This window comes from Gopherus evgoodei, chromosome 10 (assembly GCF_007399415.2).
Source record: "Gopherus evgoodei ecotype Sinaloan lineage chromosome 10, rGopEvg1_v1.p, whole genome shotgun sequence".
Lineage (NCBI taxonomy): Eukaryota > Metazoa > Chordata > Testudines > Testudinidae > Gopherus > Gopherus evgoodei.
Genome location: NC_044331.1, coordinates 72,868,694 through 72,886,190, shown reverse-complemented (window position 1 = coordinate 72,886,190; position 17,497 = coordinate 72,868,694). Strand labels below are relative to the sequence as shown.

The 17,497-nt window shown below is 42.3% G+C and overlaps 1 protein-coding gene across 2 annotated transcripts in view; it reads left to right on the top strand.

The window, feature by feature from the left end:
- The first annotated feature begins 1,703 nt into the window (after positions 1–1,703).
- The window catches only part of PRKAR1B (protein kinase cAMP-dependent type I regulatory subunit beta), a 114,193-nt gene continuing 98,399 nt past the window's right edge, over positions 1,704–17,497 (top strand). The window contains exons 1-2 of one of the 2 annotated variants that reach the window (XM_030578842.1): positions 1,704–2,054; positions 3,485–3,668. In XM_030578842.1, the coding sequence (XP_030434702.1) occupies positions 3,492–3,668 (177 nt within the window). In that variant the 5' untranslated portion in view covers positions 1,704–2,054; positions 3,485–3,491. Of the gene's footprint in view, positions 2,055–3,123; positions 3,193–3,484; positions 3,669–17,497 lie in introns of those variants that run through there. The other variant, XM_030578843.1, reaches the window with a different exon arrangement.

Sequence of the window (17,497 nt, the reverse complement as noted above, 5' to 3'; positions counted from 1 at the left end):
TCTGTTGGCATGTAAATTAAACATTGTAAGTTAACAGCATAGAGAGTAATTTACATATAAAGTCAATGAGAGGATGTGAAATCAACAGAGAGGGAGCACAGTGGAAACTAAGCCACAGAGGTTATCTTGATTCTGGTACAGAAAGTGAACTTTGGGGGATATAAGAAGAAGGCAAGGAAAACACCACATCATTCTCCTCCTAGGAAGCAATCAGGCCATGTGATTATATTCATGAAAATGGGACCACAAAGGGCCTTGGTTAAAATGCTGCAAAGGACATTTGTGGTGAGATAAATTCCTTTAGACAGAAGGCTAGCTTGTTAAGTTTAGTCTCTAGAAATCATGTTATGATTTTGTTCTATATGTAACCTTTGGTTTTCATTATTCTTAGTATTTCTTAACTCTGATAATAAACATATTGTTGTTTTTACTATAAATATATCCAAGTGTTGGGATATTAAGCAGGGTCTGATCCTGAGTTGAATCATACAAGCTGGTGTGTACACTTCCCTCTTGGGGACAGCAGACCTGCTGTTTCTGGGAGTGTTTAGTGGATAAGGAGCTGGACACTATAGGGAAATGCTTCAAAGGAGCTCGGGGATGGGATGCACCTATTGTTAACCTTCAAAGCAAAGTAAGGGCTGGCATAATCCCGCGGAGAGTGCTTGGATGGCTCATAGGCTGATAGCATCAGGGAACTGACACTCAGTTAAGCACAAGCAAGTCTCTCTCATGCTGGGGGCAGGGGGTAACAAGGTGATGCCCAGTCCTGGGTACCCCAAGAACCTATACTGTGCACATGGTTCCACTCTTGGAAAGAAAATGTATCGCTTGACACAGATTAGTCACGTTCCTTATTGCACTACTGGAAGGCACTCTGGTACTGTGCTGATGAGGGTTGTGTAAGAAGTTATGTAGAGCAGAATGGTAGCACATTGGAACTCTGAGCCTGAGCACCTGACAGGATGACAACTGCCGGAATATTATAGGGTAGAGGGCCGTTTCTGAAAGTGACAAGCCCCAAACCATGTAGGGTTTTATAGGTCAAACCCAGCTCCTTCAGCTTGATCCAGACATTAGCTGGTGATTGTGGAGCACAGGTGTCATGTGCACATCGAGGGAGACATTGCTGATAAGCCACCACTTTCTGCACGAGAAGTTTCAAGGCGTAACTCCAAGTCAAGGGCACTACTGTAATCTAATCCGGGGTGACAAAGGCACAGGCAGCCAAAAGGACGCAGCCATGGTGCCAAGAGCAGCTCATAAGCACCCCTGGCAACTGCTGCTATTGGAGCAGCTGGTGATGCAGCAAGACTCCCAGGTTATGAGCCATAGAAACAGAGAATGGTATACCTGTCACAGAGTGGTACGGATGTCATAGCTGCCATTTCCTCTGGCTGGAGTGACTAGATGTCCCAATTTTATAGGGACAGTCCCGATATTTGGGCCTTTTTCTTCCATAGGTGCCTATTACCCCCTGCCCCGGTCCCGATTTTTCACACTTGCTGTCTGGTCACCCTACCTCTGGCCCTTTTCTCCATCTCCTAAGCACCACCCCAAAAATCAAGATCCAGATGTCCAGGACACGTTGACAATTAGGGACCGCAGGCTGGGGGAAGGAGGCGCCCCTCCCCGGGCGTATCTGTCTGCCTCTCTCACACACGCTGCGGTCCCTGGGGCAGGCTGCGTGTCCCTCCTTTGGTGCCCCTCTCCCCTCGCCTGCCCCCGGTCGCCCCCCAGAATCAGAGCCTGCTTTGCCTGCAGGAGGTGGGGAGGGAGGCTGCGCTTATGCGTGACTGACAGCAGACGGGACTTCCTGCAGGGGAGCTGCTGCAGCGCCCTAACGCTTTGTAGGCGAGCTCTCTGGGGTTGGGGGGCAGGGCGGTGAAGGGGAACCCTCCGCTGGAGACCTTCCAGTGCTGCCAAGGAAGAGGAAGGGGAGCAGCAGCCAGGGAAGGAGGAGGCGGCTGCACTGCAGAATAACAGGAGCCCTCACCCCCCTGCGTAAGGGAAGAGAGAGAAGAGCCGCTGCTGTCACTGCTCCAGCCACTCAGGTATTTATATGGCCCCTCTGACTCCACATTCCTTCCCCACGGCTCCTCCTGTCCCCTAGGCTGGTTTGGCACCATTGCGTCCTCCTTCCTCTCTGGTTTTGACAGCCCCTTTCCTCTCCATCCCCCTAGCCCCCCCCCCCCCGGCTTTGGAGCTGCTGCCCAGCAACAATGGGTTTATTGCAGCACAAAGCCTGGTGCTAGTGGTGGAGGCAGGGCAGGGGGCTGCTTATTCTCTTCATCCCCCTCCCCTCCACGGTGCCATTCACAAAGGCTGGGAGATGCTTTGATGGAGGGGATGTCATCTCTGGCACTGGGACAATTGAAAGGAGATGCCCCCTTTCCTGCCCCGTTTCCTACCCGCACCCCCATCCGAAAACAAATCCCAGTCCAGCATGAGTCTCCCACTTCACTGTAAAACTCACAGCTAAATTCTCTCCCACATGGAGGGAGACTCTTTAAAAACTGCTTGAAAATGAATTCTTGGGAGGAAGGGGTTTCCCTCCAAATCAGCTTTAAGACATAATCCCCAACCTTAGCCCAAGTTCCAGTTAGTTGAAGGGAGAATTGTCTCGTTTCAGATTCATTTTGAGCCAGGTTTATAAGAGCATCTGGCTCTTGTGATGAAGGATTTTGCTGTGCTGTTTTTTGTTCCAAGGGAGCATTTAAGCATCTGATCTATTGTTTTTCTTAAAAAAAAAATATATATGTATATATATATATCCCTCTTGTTTGAAATTGTCCCCAGTCATGAAACATTCCTGCGGGTTGAAAGCAAATCTGAAAAGCTGCTTTGAGAATGGGAATTGAGAAGAGGTGATGAAACTTAAATTATCTAATATAAGTTAATATAAATCTAATAGACCACAAACATATGCCCTTTTATTTTGTAGTGGGTGAACACACATTAATTGGAGGAATCAAACATGTTTTTCCTTCATCACCAAACTCCTCTTTGGTGCAAGAGAGCTGCCCCATATATATTTTTAAAAAGGAGTGTTAAAGTATTTTACTAGAGACAGATGCCCCTCCATCTTCTACAGAAATCTAGGACCCTGAAGAGAGGGACCTAGACTCCATTTGAACACCGATGGGGACGTTACTCCAAATTGTCATTTGGCAGATATCTTTAAAACTCATAGTATACATGATTTATTGCACCATTGTTTTTAAAATGTTGAAGAATGTCTAATAATTTGAATGCTCTTTTTGTAATTCTTGGTATGTTGATTTTGTAGAGATGACATGATTCAGTATTTGCATGTGAAGTGCCACAACTCTGAAATGTGCTGAATCGTTAGCTTGTGAAGAGAAGATGTACAATATTAAAATACCTTAGTTCTGTCAAATTGCTTTGACAAAAGACTTCAGGAATTCTCTTTGATATCTAAATTGCACCATTTTCTTACCTACGTTTGTTTTCTGTTTACAAGCCTGAAGATGGCTGCTTCTTCCTCCTACAATGTGGAAGAAGATGAGAGTCTGAAGGGATGTGAGCTATATGTTCAGAAGCATAACATCCAACAGATTTTGAAAGAGTGCATTGTAAACCTTTGCATCGCAAAACCAGACCGGCCAATGAAGTTCCTCAGAGAACATTTTGAAAAATTAGAAAAGGTCAGTGACTTTCATGTGGCTTCTATTTCAGTTTCCAAGTGTATGAATGCAAAGGATGTTCTTAAAGTTTCATTTTTTCTTAGCATTCTGCTTTAACTTTTAAAAAAAGCTCTTAAGAAACAAACTTTTGTTTGCATATGTCCAGTGCAGTACCTGATATCATGCACAACTTTTTTGTGGGATAAGGGTTATAATTTCTCAGCAGATTGCAAGGACAATTGCACTGACTGGTAAAATTGATCCAGAGAGTTATAAAAATTTATAGCATTATAACATACAGGGCCCTGTTCTCCCCTTCCTTCAAAAGGACCTGCACAGCAGAGCAACGTGTGGATTCTTCCTATTCATTCCAATGTCAGGAGGTGTAGTTTGCCCTTACCCCCATCATGGAATCTCCAAGTTCTGGGTAGATCTTGGGAAATGCGCAGGGGCCAATCTGCTACTTGACCACACTGACTCCTGTCCATACTGGAGAGCACAAGTCCCGCAGGAGTGGTGCTTACAGGGACTGTCTATACTTTGACTGCTCTTAAAAGGCATGTTGCACAGTGTAGAGGCATGTCATCATGCTAGGCTGATCTGGAGTGCCCCCTTACAGATGAACCCTTACTTGGTTTTTCCCATGCCCATAGGAATCAAGAAGTCCAAACAGACTATTGGATGCTAAGAAGCACCTCCTTGTGGAGGGTCTCATTTATTAATAGAAAAGCCAGTACAGAGCATAAACAAAACTTTCACCTCAACATCTCAGCTGCATGACTGGGTCATTCTTAGTCCATCTGTCTCTCACCTAATTCTAGTGCTCACCTTTACCCGGACTCTTCTTCAAGGGTTCTGTCTGTTTCAGTCTTTGCCTCTGGAGTTAGGACTGATGCCCCTACCAGAGTAACAGCCTTCTCTGGAGTGAGGGGAGGTTAGTCCACTGTGACTCTTCCCCAGGGACAGCAGGTGATCCCTGTCAGGCAAAGCCTCCGACCACTGTCTAGGAGACCCTGGCTGAGACCAGGCCCTCTAGGATACCTGCTGACTGCATCCCTCTTCCTACAAGACCCCCCTCTCTAAGAGCACCTCTTACAGGTTCCCCATTCTGGTGGGTTCCACAGACAGCTCACCCTCTAGGTTCCCTGCTCAGCCTTCTCCAGGGAGCTCCTCCCCTCCTGTCTCCATTTAGAGTTTTCGTCTAACTGAGCTTGGATAATCTTTAGTAAATGAGCACCTGGACCTAATAATCAGCCACCTGGGGTAGACAGTTACCCCCTGATGAGGCCTTCATAAGGTGGTCACAGGCAGACTTGGCCCTAAATTCCACCCTTTATGTGGAAAAACACATCCTCAGCTGGAACGCGACAGAGCTTGCCAAAAGCTATCTTGGCATGAGAAGGAAGAGGGGAAGCATGTTGCAAAGAACTTTCTCCTCTGTGGAGATAGGATTCCCTCCAAACATAAGAAGGAAGCATGTGGCCCTGGATCTTTAAATGTGCAAGGCCTCAATCCTTGCACAGTCTACATTTTATGTGGTTGCAACTTGACTTCATTTTTAAAAGTATTTTTATTGTAAATGTGGAATTTTAAGTTAAAAAGAAAAAAATATGCACAGAACAAGAAATAAAATAATCAGTTAGCTGCAAATGCAGCCCATGTACTATATGTTGTGCATGCATTGTATATATTCGTGGCTGTGTTTACAATGCATATTAGATATATTGTACTGTCTGTACAGGATAGTACACCCCAAACTGGTGTTGTTTTAAAATAAAAAAAACTATTCATATACTGTTGGAAACATCTTAGCATGTACATCATGTTATGAAGGGGTAACACTCTTAGAGGAGCACCAAGATCATTAGCTGTGGCACATATATGACAAAAAAGACAAAATTCACATCAAAACAGTTTTTTCTAAACTTTTGAAAACTGAGCTCCACTTCAGCACAATGAAAGCAATTCTGGTCCCTCCACCTTGCTATGTATTGGTAGAGACTTACCCATTTTAATGTATACATCTTCTGAACTTTGTAGCTAGTGTGAGGGGGATGTGCATCATACTTTTGCAAAACACTGTCTTAAAATGTGCCATGCTAGTCCATATTATTTCAGTATTTTATTGTTATTCTCCTTGGCTAATGGTATTATTTATTTGTATTGCAGTAGCAAGGGATTGTGGCTCCACTGTGTTAGATGCTGTACCCAGAATTAGAACTTACATTGTCCCTGTCCAGAGAACTTACATTATTTTCACTTAGGTTCTTACTATTTCAGGAGAGAGCAGTGGATAAGAGTTCATAGTTGTAAACAACCTGCCCCATACAAACCAGTGAAAACTTTCCAGTGTTTGGAAAGCCAATGAGATTAGAGGCTAGATCTTCTCTTATGTGAGAAAAAACCAAGCAGGACAGGAAATTCTGTGAATTTCATGTTGACAGTGGAAGGAGGCAATGTTTGCCTTAACCCCTAGGGAACAGTCAGGGGAGTCAGACCCTGTAGTGCTTAAAGTTGGGTGATGTCCCGAAGGGTTGTGTAGACCTGGCAAAAAAATAAAATAATTGAGCTGGGTTGCTGAGGGGTGCACTTTGAGCAATGTCTTACCAAAGCTACTGATTCCCAGTTTATGATAGGCTCCCCACTTTTTTCAGACCACTTTAAGCACTGAGCCCCCTGAATCTACAGATCTTGGAACATCCCTGGAAACCTATAGCTTTCAAATAGTGGCTAGTTTCTGTCTCTGTATAGCAGCATGACTCCCTCAATCAGCAGTCTCCTAAGACCTCCTTGAGGGAAAAGGAGATCACATCATTGAGGGTCTTCCAATGTAGGATAAGGTTGACTAGGTCAATTGTTTGGAATTGATGGGATGAACCAATGCCCTTGGAGAGTGGTCCTCACAATCGTACCCAGCTTGCTGAGCTCTAAACTCACAGGGGCAACAGTACGATGATGCTGTGGAGGCAGCTCCCCTCTTTTCTATGCAATCATCCAAGATCCAACTGAGCTGTGTCATCCCTCAATGAGTAGAAGCATCTAGGGTGATCAGGTCCAATATGTTGCTAGCAACATAAGATCTTCAGCCTTGCAATGTGCACAAGTGTACAGAATAATAGAATATCAGCGTTGGAAGGGACCTCACGAGCTCATCTAGTCCAACCCCCTGCTCAAAGCAGGACCAATCCCCAACTAAATTATCTCATCCATTGCTTTGTCAAGCCTGACCTTAAAAACCTCTAAGGAAAGATATTCCACCACCTCCCTAGGTAACCCATTCCAGTGCTTCATCACCCCTCTAGTGAAAAATTTTTTCCTAATAGCCAACCTAAATCTCCCCCACTGCAACTTGAGACCATCACTCCTTGTTCTGTCATCTGGTACCACTGAGAACACTCTAGATCCATCCTCTTTGGAACCCTCTTTCAGGTAGTTGAAAGCAGTTATGAAATCCCCCCTCATTCTTCTCTTCTGCAAACTAAACAATCCCAGTTCCCTCAGCCTCTCCTCATAAGTCATGTGCTCCAGCCCCCTAATAATTTTTGTGCCCTCCGCTGGACTCTCTCCAATTTTTCCACATCCTTCTTGTACCGTGGGGCCCAAAGCCGGACACAGTACTCCAGATGAGGCCTCACCAATGTCGAATAGAGGGGAATGATCACATCCCTCGATCTGCTGGCAATGCTCCTACTTATACAGCCCAAAATGCCATTAGCCTTCTTGACAACAAGGGCACACTGTTGACTCATATCCAGCTTCTCATCCATTGTAACCCCTAGGTTCTTTTCTGCAGAACTACTGCCTAGCCACTCAGTCCCATGTCTGTAGCAGTGCATGGGATTCTTTCGTCCTAAGTGCAGGACTCTGCACTTGTGCTTGTTGAACTTCATCAGATTTCTTTTGGTCCAATCCTCTAATTTGTCTAGGTCTCTCTGTATCCTATCCCTACCCTCCAGTGTATCTACCATCCCTCCCAGTTTAGTGTCATCTGCAAACTAGCTGAGGGTGCAATCCACACCATCATCTAGATAATTAATGACAAAATTGAATAAAACTGGCCCCAGGACTGACCCTTGGAGTACTCTGCTTGATACTGGCTGCCAACTAGACATGGAGCCATTGATCACTACCCGTTAAGCCCAACGATCTACCCAGCTTTATATCCACCTTATAGTCCATTCATCCAGCCCACACTTCTTTAACTTGCCAGCAAGAATACTGTGGGAGACCGTATCAAAAGCTTTGTTAAAGTCAAGGAGTAACACGTCCACTGCTTTCCCCTCATCCACAGAGCCAGTTATCTCATCATAGAATCCCTGTCCCCATATGGAACCCCACTGAAGTAGTGAGGTTCCATATGGGCTCTGGGCATCACATGCAGAATCAGGACCCAAAAGTGCAAAACTGGTGAATCCTGCACTTTGATGGGTTGTGATGGGGCGATTTATAATTTGTAAACAATTACTTCAACAGCTTTCTATCCTGTTTTTAATATCTACTGACACTATTATTACAGGCAATTATGCCAAGACAATTTTAATATACCTTGTGTTTGCTGAATTATGAGCTCAACAATTGCTGTCAGAGTTTGAGCTGCACCAGATATGACTGTTCATACAATATTTTACTCTCGCTTAGGCAGAGCAATGAAAATCTTTGAGTTTAAGATTTTGCTTAAAACTTTTGATCTAAGAGTTATTTTCAAAAAATTGGATATTTTAGTTCATTTTCCAAATTTCTAAAGTTAAAGAAAAATCTAACTTTTTTTCTTGAGAAATGGCAATAGACTTGAATGCCAGGACATATTCTCCAAAATTCACTGAGAAATTTTGGGATGAGAGGTGGAGTTATTGACACAAACTTGATTTACTAACCATAGCAATTCCAGAATGTAGGAATTTAAAAATAATTGCTGGGAATCATTAGTACATCTGTTTCTGTTCATTAAATACAGCAGGACCTGGTTGTCTTAAATGTACTACATCAACTCTTACCTTTTTACTATTTTATATTGCTCCGAAGTGAGATAGGTGCCTAGCAGTACAGGTAAGGCAGGATGATCCCTGCCCCAAGGAGTTTATAAACAAATATCGAAGGACACAACGCAATGGGTGACAAAACATTAGGGAGGGATTGTGAGGGGAAGGCCAGAGTGACAATAAGATTACTTTATTCTTTAACAAAGGTTTCTGCACAGCACAGATTGATGACGGTTCTTAATGAAACATCCGAATGAGAAGGCAGTGGGCGTAAAACAAAATGTGGGACCTTGAACATCGTTAGTTTACAGATAGAGCTTTCACAAACCAGAATAAAATAGCCTAACCAATAACGAGTACAGCCCCAAACAGTCCATTCCTTCCAAGTCACCTCCTTCCCAAATGCCCAAGGGAAGAAAAAGTGGACTTTGCAGCATTCCTGGAATGTAAACAAATCCTGGGTCTGTTGGATCAAAGGTGCAGTTGTCTAAGCCAAACATTAGTCACAGAGAACACACCTATAGTGTTGCTAAGGGAATATCTCTTGCCCAAGAAAGGATAAAATGTTAATAAAACCCTTGTTTACTGTTATAGCATTAAACCGTTAAGTGTGGTCTGAGGTTCCATGGAAAGTTCTTGCTGACTTATTCTCATTGTAACAACTGCCATTAAAAATCTTGAACCTTTTGTTGAACACAAAAAAGAACAGAAAACAGTTAAAGCTTTTGGAACTTAAAGAATTAATTAAGATTTCCATTTGAACAATTTCCCTTATTCCCATTTTCTTTAGCTATATAGACTCTTTTATAGGGGGATACCTCTGCTTGATGGACTTTTTAGATGCTATTAACTGTCCTTTTTGTGGAAAAGAGAAATAACTTGTCTGGTTTCCTTTAGGACAAAACCAACCAAACACACACACCAAGGGAGAAAGAAAGGATAGCAAAAGAGCGAACCTAGTTTCTGTCTCTAATGTTAATTCTTGCTTGCATCTTAGCTGCTGGAAATGGCAGGCAGAGCATTCTATCTTATCAGCCACTCTGGGTATGTCTACACACTGGCCCATGGCCATGTCAGCTGATTTGGGCTTGCAGGGCATGGGCTGCGGAGACTGGACTGGCTTCTCTGGTAGTGATTTAAAGGGCCTGGGGCTCCAGCCGCTGTGGGGAGTCGCAGGCCCTTTAAAGCACCGCTGGAGCTCCTCGGGCGGGGATTTAGAGGGCCCAGTGCTCCTGCTGCTCCGGCAGCAGGGCCCAAGTGGCGCAGTGGCAGGAGCACCGGGGATTTAAAGGGCTCCAGCAGGGATTTAAAGGGCTCGGGCCTGCCTCTGCAGCTGATAGGTCTGGGGTGACTTAAAGGCCCTGGAGATCCCAGCCACAGCTGGAGCCCCAGGGCCTTTAAATCTTGAGAGGCCCTGCCTCTTCTGGTTGAGGCCATGCCTCTTCTGGTTGAGGCCACGCCCCGCTCAGGACTCTGGCATACCAGTAAGTCCTTTAAGTTACTTTCACCCCTGGCCTTCAAGAACCATTTAATTTGGTGTCTTTGGCCAAGTATATTTAGACCTCCCACTTTGCAAAGAGACTATATTGAATTTTATTATTAGCAACTTTACTTTTCCATTTATAAGGTATACTCATCAACAAATTCCTTCAGCGCATATACGCAGAAAGAAAATGAAATACATGGTAATATATTGGCCAAATGCCAATTAAAGGGCTGAAATCTCCCACCCAGAAAGCAGCCGTGGATTCTGAACTCTCTCATACTCTGCTAGCCAAATCCTCTTCTCCAATAGACACTATAGAGAGATGAGCTTAATCATTGTTAGTTTTAAATAAACAGATGTCTGAGCAGGGTTGATTATTATATAATGGGGCCAGTTTCGTGGGGTACTGAGGACCTCCTGTCAGGTGATAATTGCCCTCAATTTCTGCAGACTTTGGTGGGAGAAGAGGGCACTCAGCGTCTCACAAGAGATGCTCAACGTATTGTATGATCAGGCCCAGTATTTTCAAGCATCACTGTAGGCAGCAGTTCTACACCTAAGAAATTATTCTGGTCACTTACCAGTGTATGGAACAGCTTCAAAGACCACTGCTTTCCAGCAGAAATACAGCTCATTCCTTCAAGTTAGCTTTCCCGCAATAGTGCTCATACACACATGCTCATGACCCCCTCCCCAACCACCCTCAAAAAATTGAGCACATTTTCCTATCCAATGAAGTATTAGAGGAATGTTGTTATATCTTCTGAACTGTAAGAAGCACTCAGACACTACGGTGCTGTCACCAGTATAAGAACTTGATAGATTGGGTAGACAGGGCAAATAGACTGCCTCGAAAAACATGGTTTAGACTGGAAATCTTTATATTTGTATTTTTAAACCCCTTAACCTAAATTTTTTTAAACAGAGGAATGATGTGTTTTAGTAACTTATTTTACTTGTTAGAGAAACCTGAATATCTGAAATTGTGCTCTTGAGAACCATGTTTCAGAAATAAATTAGAGCATCTCTTAACTCCCTGTCTTAGTTTACGTTTGTCCATGTGACAGTACTTTCCCAATTCTCTAAGTGGGGAATTGCTGGACTGGAATTCATTGGCAGACTCTGAGGGAAAGTTGCTCATTATCTGCCCTTACTTTGTCTAGATGTATCCTGTGCTTTTAGTTTCTGATTATCGAGTGTTTTAAAGCCCTAATACAGAACGGTGCTTAAGCACATGCCTGTCTTTAAGCATGAGTAGTCCCACTGACTTTCAAAAAACATTGACTTCAGTGAGACAAGCACATAAGTAACTTGAAGTACTTGAGTAAAGTACCTTGCTGAATAAAGGTAATAAAGTCCAAAAGAAGTGCTGGATCTGTCATTGTCCAGTGGCAGAATTTCATCTTGTTTAAATATCTTGCCAGCTCCTGATTCCCTCAGTGGCCTCTGCTATTTTGAAAGGGGTTTACAACCTCATGTGACCCAGCCCTCTTCAAGTGCAGTGCTTTCATTTTGGGGTTTTAATTATTTTTCAGCATCAGCACAATGGTATTTTCAACATCTTCCCTATTCAATGGCCCTAGCAGTGCCACCATAGCATGGATTAGAAAATGATTTAATTTCTAGTGGAAAACTGGATTGGGGATTGGCTAGCTTGATAAGGAGTAACATCACTATTGCTTGGGGTAATTTATATCTGGAGAAAAGCTACGGCAATATTTTTTGTTAATTCTTCAAACAAAAGATAAGCTGCTATTGACTCATTTCTCGACTATACAGAAGGCTACCTAAACTAAAGTGTCTCAAAATAAGCATTTTAAGGGCACAAGGATCAGTTCAGAAATATCCACGGATCTGACAAGAGTCATTCATACTCAACTTAAAGTCATAAGAAGATAAGAACGGCCAACCTGGGGCAGACCAAAGGTCCATCTATCCCAGAATTCTGTCTTCTGACAGTGGCCAATGCTGGGTGCTTCAGAGGAAAGCCAGCTGGTCACATCTCATAGTCTGCTTGAAACTTTTAAATGCAAACGTACCATTGTTAAAATTTATAGGGCAAGTTCACACCTTTCTTGGTTCTATTCCTTCATTCTGTCTTGTTGCAGTCTCAGTAAAATGGCAGTAGTTTATTTTACATTGCGACAGCTATTTTTGCATTCAGAACGGTTAAAAGCTTCAGTTTTTTTTAAGTGAAAGCTGAAACTGAAGAGCATCCAGCAAAATCTGTGGGAATTGCATAAGCATGCAGATTCAATGCAGTCTTAGTTTGTCCTAAGTAGTGGATGAGATTTTCAATGTTTATAATTGACATTCTTGGAGACTGATGTCTTCTATTTATCTATAGCAAAGACAGAAGTGGTGCAAGCACTCACAATGCTCCCCATTGTTTTAGAGAGACCACTTCTAAGGTTTTGTCTACATTAGGGAACCTCATACCCATTTTTTAGCTCCAGTAGAAGCTCTGGCATAGACTAGGCAAAGGTATTTTTACAGCCATGGTTATACGTTACAGTGGCAAAAATCCCTATGCTAGGTTTATGCTAGAATTTATACCACTGGTAAAAGGATTACATGATTGCTTAAAAACTGATCAGGGATTTCTAGTGTAGATTTATCTTGGTACAAGGGCAATTCAGTCTTTATTCTAATTCAGTGCCTGGTCTGCTTGCTGTGAATACCAACACAGGTACTGCTTGTGATAATTAATTTCAAAAGAGTTCAGCACTGGTCGAACTCTCCTCTCAGAGATGTCACTGGCGCTAGAACTACGCTGATTTTTTTCGTCAAGGATCTGGTCTTGTTACTTTACATGGCTTAGCTGTTCTTTCACTAATTTGGTTTGCTGTTGCTTGTGAAATGCCTGTGACTGTATAATACCGACTTTTCATGTAAGGTCAAAGTTTAGAATGCAGACAGATGAAAGATTCCATTCCTTTCTCCTGTGATGCATGTTAAATAGTCTTTCCCCAAATTCTCTCTCTGTCAGTGTGTTGGGCAAGGCTTCCCAAGAGCCTTTTAAGTAAGGCTGCAGCTAGTTTAGTCATGGCCAAAAAGTCATTGTGTCTTTAATCAAGGACACTAACCTAATTTCTAAATTACACCTCTAGCCCGATATAACTCGACCCGATATAACACGAATTCGGATATAACACAGTAAAGCAGTGCTCCGGGGGGCGGGGCTGTGCATTCTGGCGGATCAAAGCAAGTTAAATATAATGCAGTTTCACCTATAAAGCAGTAAGATTTTTTGGTTCCCGAGGACAGTGTTATATCGAGGTAGAGATGCATTTTATTTCATTTTCTTCTGGTTGTAGAAGATGCTTTGGGGAGTCTGGATCAGGCTATTAAAGCTGTGTCAAACAGCTTTGCCCATATTAATCACTCTAAATAAAGTGCATAGGAGATAGAAATAATAACAAATAAAATGGAAATGTAAAATTGGCATACATTGGATCTACCTTGAAACATGTTTAAGAAACTGGGCAAGACTGAGAGAGTTTGGTTTTAAAGTAAAGAGACACTATCAAGTGCTTTTAAACAGTATTTCTGTAACCATTCTGCCAGATGGGGTCAGCAGCAACAAGAGACAGGTTTAATATAGGGGTTCCTCTTAAAATTACAGAAAATACCCCTGTCTTGAGTTCCCACCCAGAAATCTAACTAACTGCCCCCACTCGGCACCTCTAATAGGTCGTAGTAGCTCACTTTCAAGCACTGAGTCTGGTTCACCAACATCAAATCTACTCTGGAGGAATATTGTTTAGCTATAAGAATAGCATTTAGAGAAGCACCAGAAACTTATGGCAGTTGTGCTTTTACAAAAATAATTTAAGTAAATCTGGATTTTTCAAAGGAAAAATCTTAAAGACACATGGCACCAAATTATGTCTGTTTTGATCAGTGACATTTTAAAAGAAAGGTCTGTTGCAAAACCTTGTGAGTTTAATAATTTGCAGCCTTTCTGGGTAAATATTAGTGATAAAAGGATATTGATGAAGAACAAGTCTTCTCAACCCTAACCCCATTTAAGATCCCCTAGCACCTTTACTAATTACTCTTCTTTTACTGATCCATCTCCCCATCTTTATGTCTTCTTCCATATGGCCTACTATCCATGAATCCTCAACCCAGCCTAATGGGGGCCAACACCCTCCTACTTTAAAGCCCTTCTTAGAATTCACTTAATCCAAAAACCCATTTAACCCCAGCTCCCTTCCCCCTACACCAGGGGTCGGCAACCTTTCAGAATTGGTGTGCCAAGTCTTCATTTGTTCACTCTAATTTAAGGTTTCACGTGCCAGTAATACAATTTAATGTTTTTAGAAGGTCTCTTTCTATAAGGCTATAATATATAACTAAACTATTGTTGTATGTAAAGTAAATAAGGTTTTTAAAATGTTTAAGAAACTTCATTTAAAATTAAATTAAAATGCAGAGCCCCCCGGACTGGTGGCCAGAACACAGGCAGTGTGAGTGCCACTGAAAATCAGCTCGCGTGCCACCTTCGGCACCCGTGCCATAGGTTGCCTACTCCTGCCCTACACCATGAAGTGATAGTGAATCAGAGAGAAACTCAACCAACCTGTGGAACTATTGAGATGTTCTTAAAGAAAATGGTGAAGTTATCAATTTACTTTTCTTGCATCTCATCCGCTACATACCTAGTGTCTGTATGTGAGTGCTATATAAATAATACATGATAGTAATTTACTATGTAATTTTGTTTCTAAAATATTCCGAAATGCCACAGGGACTTGGTGATGGAGATTATCTACAGAACATGAAAAAGAAATTTGTTTCTAAGTCTGATGAGTTTCCAGGAAGTAGTGTCAGGGACTTAATGTATCATTTTCTATCCATAATTTTGTTTTTTTCTCTCCATTTATTAGTCTTCTCTTTTCAGCAGTATCATTTAATCAGTAAACGCAAGCAAAGAAATTTAGGAACTGATTTTTCAGGATGCCAATTTGATTTGCAGAGTGTTATCAGATCAGAACCACATCTTTTTGGTACCTCTGTCATTTACTAAAGCACTGTAAATACATCGGAAGCATGTTGGGGGAGAGCAGTGAGGTGTCATGGAACATGGATAACTGAGGAGTGATACTACAAAGAGGAGTTTTTGAGGCGCTTTCATGGTTTACCTCAAAGAAATTATCATTTTTTCTTTCTGTGCTTTAAGGGCCAATTTCTGCCACCCTTACACTAAATAAATCCTTATTCCTCGGCTAATTTCACTGAGTTCAGTAGCCTTACTTGTGGATTTAGATATTCCCCAGTATAAATGAGAACAACAGAATCTGGCTGTAAGTAAACAGCTGTGGATTTGGCATTGTACATCCTGTAATATTGGCAAAGCTGAAAATTTTCAGGCAGAAGCATTGATATTGCTGAAAAGTGCAGCAAAATATCCTTGTAGTTCAATCTGAAGTGATGTTTATCTATTAGAAGCGAAGCTGTTTTAAGTGATTTTTTCTTCACATACTAGGTATATATGCAGATGTATTCTTGGCTTGGATTTTAAAAAGCAGAACCTTTGGCTGCAGTTCTCTCTGTTTGGTACTATGAGCTTTTAAACATTGAAAATACCTTCTGTGTTTTGTAACGTAACCTTGCTACTTTATAGTGAAGTATATATACGAAACTAGGGCAATGGTGGTAATGGAATGAGATTTTGCAAGGCATTGAAGTGGAAGACAAGTTTTAATGCGATACAGGAGGTAAGAGGAAGCCAGTGAAGGGATTCGAAGATGAACAGGATGTGGGCAGAGTCAAAGAAGAGAGGAATGTTTTGGCAGTAGTGTTTTGCTTAGATCATTGTATTGGTACAGCTGCGCCTCTGCAACGCATCTGGTGAAGATGCTCTGCCAACAGGAAAACTCTCTCTTGTCGGAATAATAAAACCACCTCCACAAGCGGCAGAAGCTATGTTGGCGGGAGATGCTCTCCCACTGTCGTAGCGCTGTGCACACAAGCACTTGTGTCGGTGTAACTTCTGTCACTCAGGGAGGTGGTTTATTCACACTCCTGAGCAATATAAATTCTGCCAACATAGGCTGTAGTGTAGACATAGTGTAAGAAATGGGTAAGGACATTAGTGGTAAGGGATGGATATTAAAAGACAGATTTCAGAGATGCCATGGAAGAGGCAATGACAGCATTTAACAGCCAGGATGTAGGTGGGGCAATGCTGAGGATTGGGTCAAAAAACCCCACTAAAGTTACAAGCTTATATGATGGGGCAGATAGTGGAGTTGTCTGTGGTGATGATGACAGGATTGGATGAGAAGATACGTTCATTTTTCTCCCTGGTGAGATGTAGATGGAGGGGGGACATCGGTGCGGAGCTGACAGAAAGGCAGTCAGAGATGTGAGGACTGCAGAGTCAGAGAAATAGGGGTAGAGAACTGCAGAATTACCGTCAACTTCAATAGGGTTGGAATGAGTCCCATACTGAGGAGATAAAACCAGCACTGCCAATAAAGTGGAATAGTTTGACCTAATAAGTCTTTTGCAGTTCTAATCTTTATAATTCCAGGTGGCAGTCTCTAGCAATGACTGAATGGTCGTGAAAACTGAATTACTTTCTCCTTCCTGGTAGTGATCACTCCGGGTCAGTTCTGAGGGCAAAAATCAGGAAGATTGCTCAGTCATTAACAGTGTTGCATATTGTCTGTGGGTAAATAGAACACAGATTTCAGGGCCATCAATTAGGAAACTTTCTTGAGGACTAAACTTGGAAAATGAGAAAATATTTCAGTTGGAGAGCACTCTGTGTGGGTGGCAGTTTTAGAACAAAGTGAATAACTTTTGGGGAGCAAAGTGGAAATCACTTAATGAAACTTAATGGCCAGCTTTGCTTTTGAAAGTATTTCTGGAATGTTATTGTAAAGCTATACAGTGATTTGTACCTTGTCAAGTGTCATAGGTCTCTGTGCTTTCACATTGTGAGTTTTCAGACAATGACTGAGCATGAAAAGCAGATACGGGAGGAGGAACTACTGCAAATGAATTTCTCCTTGAAAATGTACAAACTCAGAAAGAAGAGAGTCTGTGGGTCAGGAAACATACTCTTGAACTCAAGTATGAAAGGAAGGGACTAACTCAAACACTTGTTCAGCGTTGTGACCAGTTGCAATGCTTTGGCTCATGCTCCATGAAAACACTAATTGGAGAACTAAATGACCTATTACTTTGAGCTCAGCACACTGAATTATTTTGTGTCGTGCTCCAAACCCTCCCAGGACAAGTTCCTTAGCTACAGTCACACATACATTAGATAAACAGGCCACTGCAGACATTTACATTTTATTTTTTTTAATTTTAGGCAAGAATGACATTTCTTGTTCCCTTTCCAATTTTTGTTCCTAATCCTACATCCA